The following is an 11319-nucleotide window of genomic DNA, read 5'->3' as shown; positions in this document are numbered from 1 at the left end:
GGAAGCTGAAGTATAAGGAAAGTAGAGTAGTTTAGTCAGGCCCCCTCACCTCAAGTCTGGCTGAGTGTGGTGCACCACATCCTTTGTAAACAATCTGTGTGGGACTAGCGTTAGTGTGCATGCACGTCCATGTATCTTTTGGCTTGCTGCTATTTTTGTGTGTTCTTCAGTATGGGAGGCAGCAGCTCCAAATTGCTGGTTGGCAGAGTCTGTGTCTCAAAAATAAGGCCTGTTGCTTCTTCACCCACAGCTCCAAGACCTTTTTGTGTTACCTAGCTTGTAGTCCTGCTTGTGATGGGTTTGTGACCCAGTGTGGACAATGGGCTCGAGGGGTCTGTGAGACCTAGCCCTAGCTCTACACAAAGTCATAGTGCTGTCACTGAGGTTTTATTGCAGACAGTTTCCTAAATCGAGTGAGTGAAATATGTACCTCCAACCATTTCAAAGTTAGATAAACAGAGAAACAGATATATAGATAGCCAAAGTATGTTATAGGCCAAAGGATTGAAAGAAAAAAAAATGAGAAAAATCAGTAATATTTTTATTTTTCCTACACTTCTGAATATATAAAGTTAAGCAAATTGTTTATAAGTAATAGATGAACAATCATAATTAACAGTTGTTTGACAATAATCAGAAAACTTGCTATAATGAACTATACAGAAACTGAAAACATTGAATGTTAATGATAGGCAAAGAATTTTTTTTTTTTTGCAATTCAAGTAGATTTCATCTTGCTTTTGAGACACTACGAAAAAGAAATGATAGAATTATCCTTTAATAAATTATTAAAAATAACTTTTTATGATAGAATACTAGACTTGGAAGGAATTAAGTAGCATTTTTATTAAAAAATAAGTAAATAAAAACTCCCTCAATGCCTTTCTTTATATTCCTGTGAATAAAGGTTTTCAGTTGTCCTACCTGCAAAAAATAAAGTATTTTGCAATAAAATTGATCCTGAACTGTTTTTCTTAGTCATAAATATTAGTCATGCATATATGAGGTAACTTTTTAAATCATTATTTTTATTCGGAAATAATTTTATATTGAAATTTTAATTTTCACACTTAATAAAATTTTATTTTATATGAATTATTGTAAAAACATTTTTTGCAATCAACCTATTAATATTTTTGTTGCAGAGAAGTATAAGGTCATCACCAAAGACTTATAAGCATAAACATGTACATATATATTATATATGTATTATAACAGAGAAATTCAAAAAGAAAAATACATGACATTTTTAAATGGAAGGTATAGTATAGCAAATTGCTATTGCATTTAAATTCCATTGACTGTGTTTTGGAATAACATAATAAATGAGCTAACAGTAGTATGATAAAATATTGATATATGAAAAGTATCAGCATACATACACACATACACATATCCATTTGAAAAGACATATATGGAAAATTCCAATATAAAGCAGAAATAAAATGACTTCACACAGTGAGAAAAGAAAGACTAGTTTAAGACTAGGATTTTTATGGTGCCTAGGAAGTTGAACTGGAGTAAGGTTTCCTGTGCATGGTCCTTCATGGTTTGAACCTCCCACAGGCACCAAAGGAAGGAGCAACCAGGCTTTGTTGTCAGCTTGCCCAATTGTGGGCCAAAAGGGAAGAAGAAAGAGTGTGGTTTAAAAACTGCCAGCAAACACCAAAAATGGAGTCACACTCTTTATTAAACCCTGCCAATATCACAGGGTCTTCATGAATGTAGCTATATAGTAGGACTTAATGTTAGATAGAGTGATTACTCCCATTTTATTCTTTTTCTAAGATTGTTTTAGATATTCAAGGATTTGTGATTTCCATATAAATTATTGAAATCATCATGTTGAAGGGATACCTGCACTCCCATGTACATCACAGCTCTGTTTAAAACAGCCAAGGGTTGGAATCAATCTAAATGTCCATCATTGATTGACTGGATAAGGAAATTGTGGTATATATGCACAATGGAGTACTACTCAGCCATAAAAAGGAATGAAATTCTGCCATTTACAGCAATATGGATGAGGTCGGAGTAAATTATGTTAAGTGAAATAAGCCAGGCACAGAAAGAGAAACACTCCATGTCCTCATTCATAAGTGGGAGCTAAGGAACAAAGAAAGAAAGACCATAATAAAACATTGAACTTTGAGAAGGAGAGAACAGACCTATAGTTACTAGAGGTGAGAAAGTGGGACAGGGAGGAAGGGTAAGAGACACAAAAAGTAATTATGATTTGTAACGATGAACATACTAATAATACTGATTTGGTCATCGCATATTGTATAGAAGTACATTTGTGTATTTCTATAAAACTCTGTATACTGTAAATATGTATAAATAAAAATAACGTCAACTCTGTGCCCCATAAATATTTATAGAAATAAATAAATAAATAAATATAAATAAATAAATATACATATATACATAAATAAATAAATAATAGAACATTTGCATTTTATAGGGAAATAACCTTGCTGGAATTTGAAAGAAATGGCATTAAACCTATAGATCAAATTGAGGATCAATTTTGTTCTTCATTTTCTAGTTTATCGAGATAGTACTTAGATTATTTGAGATCTTTTCACATCTGTAATATAAGCATTTAATGTTATAATTTTTTTCAGCACTTTTTTTTCTGCATCCTAACAATTTTGGTATGTTGTAATTTTATTTTCATTCAGTTCTGTGTATTATTTTTATTATTTTGAGACTTCCTCTTCAACCCATGGATTGTGTAGAAATTGATTGTTTAGTTTTCATGTGTCTGTAGGTTTTCTGTTGTCATCCTGTTATTGGTTTATAATGTAGTTCCACTATAGCTGAAGAACCATTCTTTTAAATTTATTGAAGTTTGTTTTATTATCCAGTACACAGCTTATGTTGGTGAATGTTCTATGTATGCTTGAATGAAAAGAATGTATATCTTGCTATTGTGCTGTGAAGTGTTCTCTACATGTCTACTAGATTCTGTTGGTGAATGATGTTGTTCAGTAATTTGGTATATACATATTTTTATTTTTTTGCCTACTAGATTTATGAAATGCTGATAATGAGTGTTAGAGACCTAATATACTTCTGAATTTGTCTATTTCAGTTTTTAGCTCTGTCCGTTTTTCTGTCATGTATTTTGAGTCATAAACTTTTATTATCACTGTAGCATTATTGTGGATTGATTCGTCTGTTGTTATCTAATGATCCATTTTATTGCTAAAAATTTTCTTCACTTTTAAGTCTTCTTTAATTGATATTAATATAAGTACTTCTGGTTCTTCAATTAATGTGAGTGTGATATATCTTTTCTTTCCATTATTTTACTTTCAACCTGTCTATGTCATTGTGTTTTCAGTGAGTTCCTTGTAAACAAGATGTGATTGGGTCATTTTTTAAAAAAAATATGCTATACAAATTGCTGTCCCTAAATTGGCATATTTAGACCATTATCTGGTCTATAACACATCTGATTATCGATGTATTAGGATTTGTCTGCCATTTTATTACTTGTCTTATGTTTATTTCCTTTGCATCTTATTCTTCTGTTGATCTTTTCTTCTGAGAGTTAAAGATTTTTTTAGAATTCTATATTGTTTTATTTATACTGCTTTTGAGTATATTATTTATATAGTTTTTAGTAGTTTCTGTATATATTATAATGTATGGTGACTTGTCAAAGACTACTGAAATTGGCATTTTATCACTTCAATTAAAGTATTGATACCTTATTTCCATTTATATCCTTTTATCCTTTCCACTTTTAAATTCAATTGTCTCAAGTATTTCTTCCACAAATTATTGAGTACCACAATATAGTTGTTATAATTTTTTATTCAACCATCAGATGTGAATTAAGAAATTCATAAGGATAGGGATAGTTTATTATATTTGCCCCTATGTCTACACAGAACATGATTATTTCCTTTTTGAAGTTCCAGTTCTTCTATTATTTTCTTTCTGTTTGTATAGTGTTATTTAGCAATTCTTTATAGGTTGCTTTCCTAGTGAAAAATTCTTAGTTTTCCTTCTTCTAAGAATATATTTATTTTTCCATTATTCCTAAAAGATAGTTTTGCTGGGTATAGAACTCTAGCTAACAGTTCTTTTCTTTCAGCACTTGAAAAATAACCTGTAACTTCCTTCTGACCTCTGTGATTTCAGATGAGAAATCCATTGTTACACAAATTGGTGCTCCATATAGGTGATGCATTGTTTATTTAAACCATTTTTTTTCTTTAAAAAACATATATGTAGCTTTCAGAACTGTTTTGAGATGTTTCAGTGTGAATTTTGATAAGTTTACACTATTTGGAGTTGTCTCAGCTTCTTGAATCTGTAGGTATATGAATTTTTCCAAATGTGGGAAGTTTTTAGCCATCAATTCTTTGAGTACGCCTTCAGCCTCATATATTTTTACCTCTCAGTCTGAGACTCCTTTGATACTAATGATATATCTTCTGTTATTGTCCTAAGTCCCTCAGATTTTGTTCTTAATTTTCAGCCTATATTCTTAATATTATTCAAATTGAGTAAATTCTGTGATCTCTCTTCAAGTTCACTAATTCTATCTTCTGTTATCTCCAATCTACTATTAAGTCCTTTTGAAAATATTATTATATCGGTTATTGTATTTTTCATTTGTGTAATTTCCATTTTGTTATTGTTTTTATAATTTTCATTCCTTTGCTGAGGTTTTTCATGTTTCAAGGAAATGTGTAATTGGTTTTTGAATGAATTTTATGGTTGCTGCTTAAAAATGTTTGTCAGATAGTTTTATTATATGGTTCTCTTGGTGTTGGCATCAGTTGATTGTCTTTTCTTATTTAAGCTGAGATTTTCCTGGTTTCCAGTAAAATAAATGGTTTTCCATTGTATGTTGGACATTTTGAATAATATGTTAGGAGACTCTTGATCCTGTTTAAATCTGCCATTTGAAAAAGTGGTCTCTCGATTTGCATTTAGTATGTAGGTTCTGGCAATCATCTCTGGATTTGTTAGTATAGCCTTTTATGGCAAAGGAGACCACTATCTGTCAGAACAGTGTCAAAATATAGGTTGATCTTTCTGGTTCTCTGATAATGGTCATCCTGCTGCTTCTGGCTGGTACAAGGCAAAGGATGGATTTGCCCTTTAGGCTCTGCTGGCAATGCTATTGTGGGCAGATGGCACCTAGCTGGCTGGTCTGAGGTGGGATTGAGTTAGGATCCCAGCTTTGCTGGTACTGCACCTGAAGGGAGAATAGATTTCCTGCTGCTATAGGTGATGGATCTCTCTGTCTTCCTTTCTTGGCCCTTTGGCCAGAGAGGACAGATTTTACTTTTCTTTACCTTCTTTTGTTTTTGTCTATTCCTGTTGACAGTTCTAGGTAAGCTGCAGGATTCCACACATTCTAATCAGGGACATATGGGGGATAAAAATAAATCACAGATGTCTCACTGTGTTATTGTTCTTCAAGTCCTAAGATCTATAGCCAGTCCACCTTCTTCCTTTTTCACCTTTCAAAGTCATTTTATGATTGTCTGTTGAATTGTTTCCAGGTTATTTAGTTGTATCTATAGAAGAAGTGCAGATAAAAGTAAATACATAGCATTTTGTCCTAGAACTAGAATAAATTAAACTTTTCAAGAGATTAAAAATTATTTTCCAAAATTCTAAATTATTTTATAATTTATACATCCCCAACAACAGTGTATTAGTTACAGCTCTTTCAAATCCTCACTCATACTACTATGGTCAATTTTATTTTATTTTAGGTATTTGAATACTTGTGTAGTAGAATCACTTTGTGTTTTTAATTTGTATTTCCTAAAGAATGATAATGCTGAGAATATTTTAAAGTGCTTTTTTCCCCATCTGTATATATTCTTTAATTGATTTTATAATCTCACTGTTATAATATATATATATATAGATGCACTTTTGAAAATTTTGAATTATGTTTATTTAATTTTATATAGTCATTGAATAACTGGAAGTGCTGGACTGCCTATAACCAACCAAAAACTGGAATTCCAATCCTGCTTATTTTTAGAAGTCTTTTCCAGCATCTCTCATCCATGGCAACTTCTCTGACCACCTTGGTCTAGTTTTTTTTTTTTTTTTTTAAATTTTATCTTGCTTGATCATTGTTTTAATCTTCAACACACTGGGGTGAAATTCACTTTTTGTAGGCACTATCTTTTTTCTTACAAAGAGGTATAAATCCCATTTAAAATTATACCACTCCTTATAATTTTGTGAGTTCTACTGCAGTCTTTGGCATACTGTAGGTCATTCTTAAATACCCAGATAGGGAGTCAATGAGTAGAAGTCAAGAGTTGGTGTATCTGCGGTGAGTGGTGTCAAAGAAAACCAGAGCTGTATAGTAATTAAAGTAGCAAAAATAATTTTATTTAGAAACTATAGTAATAGCAGAAAATAAACCTCAATTTAGTAGGGGGTTCAATTTTGAATACAGTTTGTAAAAGTGGGGCTCTATAGCCAAGGAATGGGGAACATGATCAGTAAATAGAAAATTATCAAGAGGAGACATCAAGGGTAAGGGGTTAATCTTACTAAATTGAGCTAACAGGATTCCAGCTTAAGACAGGCAGGATGATGAGATTTCACCTGAAAGGTGGTGGGGGTGAGAAATTTGATCAGACATTGAGAGTGATTAGGTACCAAAGGTGGGGGATTCTCTCTAAACTGGCTTAGCAAAAGTCTTGCTACAGCTGGGCAGTGTAGGCCCAACGAGGACAGATACCGAAGGCTAGTTGAGAAGAGGTTTAGTTAAGAAGAGGGCTTAGAGGAGCCTCACTAAAGTTTGGTCAAGGAGAGCATCTTTTTCAGTGGGTGAGTGAAATGAATGAACAAATGAGCAATGGGTTTGCAACTTTCATTCACCCTTTCTGCCAATAAAATTTGTAAATCAGCAGGAAGCCTTATTTACTGGCAGGATATGAATGCCGTGAGTTTTAAATCCCCATGGATTCCCAGAAAAGTTTTACAAGTCACTAGTTACTCGAAGCCTTTAACTAATGAGAGCACATTTCAAAGTTGGATGAGAACTTTCTCTTCTCTCTCTGAAGAAAGATGAGAGAAATCCCCTGGTGTCTCCTAATCAGAACCAAACCTCTAGAGCTGAGAAATCTCATGCCCTGATAATAATCAGACAATATCTCTAAACTGGTAAAAAGGAAGGCTGTAAACCATTGTAACTTAGTGGGTGGTGGGGGCTGGTCACAGCACATGTGACTCATGTCACAAAACTCTAGAGTGATAGAAAGCTGAAGCTTGCACAAAGTCAGGACCCTCTTCCTCACTTCCCAGCTCAGAAAATTCAAGTTCAGAAGGTGCAGTGACATTCTTAAGGTCACTAAACTAGCAGTGATAAAGCCAAGAATCCAGACTCTTAGCCCAGTGATCTTTACCCTAAGTCCATCTCAGCCTCCTTTGAGTGGAGAACAAAGCATGCTTCCAACAATAATATGAAGACTGTCTTTTAGAAGAAGATAACTGTGGCAGTGAATTGGCTTTGAAGCCTGATAAAACACATGAGGTAGGAAATTATTCTGGATGGTTTGACTCTTTTTGCCTCATAATCAATTGTCACTACAAAAAGTAGTGATAAAATTACATATTTTCTTCATATTACCCTTAATCTTTGACTTTAAAAAGTGTGTATTTTTCTTTGGTCAGGGAATCCATATTCCAAATTAAATTTGGCATTAGTGAATTTAGGGGCAACTTCAGAGATAGGTGAGGGTAGGGGGAATATAGTACCCTCACCACGCACACATACACAAACACACACACACACATCCAGAATATGCTAGAAGTGAAGAGAGATTCTGACATTCTTACTCTACTGTTGGATGATTTATCAAGTATATATTTAGCACATATTAAGTAAGGACTAGATAAGGAAAGATCTATCTTGGGATTTGTATTGGCAGTTCCCTGAATTTTCAAAATGCTTCTGAATTTAATGGTGGCTCTGTAGACAACCCCACCCTCACCTCAAGGTTGTCTAATAAAACTCTGGGCTTCCTCATGAAGCATTTTAGTGTAAGCCTTCTTATCCAAACTTATTATGATTGTCCTCAGTTTTCAAATCCACTTGTAGATTATTGTTCCACTTTCACTATAAGCCACTTTCTAAAGTATTCTTGACTATTTCAGAAGACAATCTTTCCCTCCCAGAAATTCTAGATCCAAATAGGTCCCTTCTGCTTATTTCTAAGCCATTGTGAAAAGTTTCTCCCATCAGTAGAGCTCTTCACACACCAATGCTCTTAAGCTCTCTTGTCTCTTCACAGTAACTCTATAAGAAAGGCAATTACAGTAGTGTACCACATAATGACATTTTGGTAAACAAAAGACCACATATACCACAGTGGTTGAAGCAATAATCTATACCATATAACTTAAGTGTGTATTAGACTGTATCATCCTGGTTTGTGTAAATATACTCTGTGATGCTTGAATGATGGAATTGCCTAACAGCATCTTTCTCGGAAAGTATTCCTGTGATTAAGTGATTCATGACTGTGTGTGGATTCTAGAACTAAAAGATTAAGTAAATTTTTAAAAAATAGAATATATTGTCATAACAAGATTTTTTTTAAGTATCTGGTGTCCTTGGTACAAAACCTAAGCTCTTTCTAACTTAGTACCTGCAGAACAGTTTGATTTCATGCAACATGTTCTGTCCCTTCCAACATATTCCTCGTTTTGTTGTTGTTGTTGTTGTTGTTGTTGTTTTGATGATTAACCCATCTATCCAGTATTTGTTAGGAATTATTATCTTCCTAAAATGCTCTGTATTATCACTCTAAGAAATACAAAAATATATGATTCACACTCTCTTTCCTCAAGGAGGAATTATTGATAAAAGGAAAGAGTACACAATTCAAGTAAAAAGAGTTTGATTCTAGCTACAAATACGCCATTTCCTAGATAAAACTGTCTTATTTCTAAAATAAGTGAAATAATCACAGCTGCCCTATGCATTTCACAGTGGCCTACACATTTCACAGCTGTCATATGTACTTCATATGTGTGTTATGAAGAGTAAAATCAATAAACATTTGAAAGAATTTGGAAAAGCATAGACTCTATAAATGATGCTTATTAAATATGTTGACGTGTTAAATATAAGAAGAAGCAACATGTGGAAGTCAGAGGATAATGAGATGAAGTCAGATGTAGAATTATTAAAGAATCATATAATGACTAAATAGAATTTACCTTTTTTGGATGCTGAGTTTGGTGTTAAAGAAATGGGCAAAATCTCAATTTCTTTTTTTATTGGTTATGAATATTCATGGGGTACAGAGAAAATTGTCACCACTCGTGCCTAACAAAATCTCAATTTCTACCTTGCACTATGCTTGAATGTAGAGTATGTTTATCAAGACCATCCACATATTCTAATTAATTGCTATATTAATCCTAAGGTTCCTGGATGCCCTACCTTTTTTCTTTCCTTCTCCTCAGAGTAGGGGAAGGGAACATGTTTCTTTACTCTTCTATAATATTTCAAAACCTAAATGTCTTCTTCAAGAAGGGATAATGACTTTGGGCTTTACCACATGCTTTTGCTAAACTAAAGGAAAAGGTAGTTGGCAGTTGTGTCCCTTATAATTTGTGTTAGTCACATCAGAACTTTCATTTGATGATATCAAAGAATAATAGAAAGTTAAATGTTTATTTGGTCTTTCTTTCAAATTTCAGACATTCAAATAATGAAGATAACCAGACAATCCTGAAGGAATTCATTCTTCTTGGCTTTTCTGTTTACCCACATGTACAGACATTCCTCTTTGTGGTCTTCTTTGGTCTCTACTTTCTCACCCTTGCCGGTAATCTGGCCATCCTGGGTCTAACTTGGGTGGACAGATCTCTCCACACCCCTATGTATCTCTTCCTTAGTGCACTCTCCTTCTCTGAGACCTGCTACACTTTGACTGTCATCCCCAGGATGCTGGAAGATCTACTTGCCAATAACAGAAGTATTTCAGTCACAGGTTGTGGCTTGCAGATGTGTTTCTTCTTGGGACTTGGTGGCACAAATTGCATCATCCTTACTTTGATGGGGTATGACCGCTTCCTGGCCATCTGCAACCCTCTGAGATATCCACTGCTTATAACCAATATTGTATGTGGACAACTTGTGGCCTCTGCCTGGGTTGGAGGCTTCTTTATCTCTTTGATAGAAACTGCACTGATATTCAGGGGCTCTTTCTGCAAACCTAACCTTGTCAAACATTTCTTCTGCCATATGCGAGCAGTTGTGAGACTGTCCTGTACAGATAGTGACCTCACAGAATTCATTGTGACAGTGATTTCAGTGTCAGGCTTGCTGGGGACCTTTATGCTCATCATCCTGACTTACATTTTCATTCTTTCCACTGTTCTCAGGATCCCCTCAGCTGAGGGAAAGCAGAAGGCATTTTCCACCTGTGGCTCCCACCTCATGGTAGTCATCATTCACTTTAGTTTTGCATCTATTGTTTATTTGAAGCCAGAAGCCTCAGGGGGAGATGACACACTCATAGCAGTCCCTTACACTGTCATAACCCCTTTCCTCAGCCCCATCATATTCACTCTCAGGAACAAGGACATGAAGAATGCTTTTAGAAAGATGATGGACAAGACAGTCACATTGAAAAAATGCTGCTGCTTTAAAGCATGGCTCAGTGTGCCAAGAATTTAGTGGAGCATTTACCCTGGTACCTTTAGAGAAACATACCATTTGCCTTTTTTTCAGAGGTTGGGACACAAGGAGCAAATGACTGAGACTGAAACCCAAGATATCACAGGTATTTACTTAGCTTATTAAGAGGAAGTTGTCCAACCTTCCTGCTTTCCATTATGAAAGGAAGAATGAGGATTCTGCCAGTCAACTTCTGGGTGTCCTGTATCATTCATGAAGTGGAAAAAGAAAGAGTGTGGAAGGAAAAGACAGCACATATAACCACTGCACAAATACGTATTTTAAATATCTGAATATCAAAAGTTTTAGGAATTTTTCTAGGCAAGATTGGATTGCACTTTCCAGGAGCTAAACCACTTCTGATTAGAGACATACTATGTAGAGGCCAGTCCAGTGATAGTGAATCATCAGAACTTATTAACATTAGTGTCACTAAAGTTGGTATACAACCCCCCACTGCTAAATTTAATTGGCTGAAAAAAAAAGACATACCATGTAGAAACCACCAACTGTTTATGTAAACATATCCGAATATGTATATATCATATATAAAATGTACACATAAATTTACATATTTATTTATTAATTTGTGTGTGAGAGTATATATATAAGTTCAGATATGTGTG

At 34.2% G+C, this 11319-nt stretch overlaps 1 protein-coding gene across 1 annotated transcript; it reads left to right on the top strand.

Annotated features, from left to right (window-relative positions):
• The first annotated feature begins 2761 nt into the window (after positions 1-2761).
• Positions 2762-10693, top strand: LOC134384322 (olfactory receptor 10X1). Its single transcript, XM_063105867.1, is given in 3 exon segments — positions 2762-2784; positions 9695-9726; positions 9729-10693. Coding segments are annotated over 3 exon segments (1020 nt in total).
• Positions 10694-11319: the final 626 nt, after the last annotated feature.

The sequence above is a fragment of the Cynocephalus volans genome, chromosome 8, assembly GCF_027409185.1.
Source record: "Cynocephalus volans isolate mCynVol1 chromosome 8, mCynVol1.pri, whole genome shotgun sequence".
NCBI classification, from domain to species: domain Eukaryota; kingdom Metazoa; phylum Chordata; class Mammalia; order Dermoptera; family Cynocephalidae; genus Cynocephalus; species Cynocephalus volans.
This window is presented reverse-complemented; position numbering and strand designations above follow the sequence as displayed.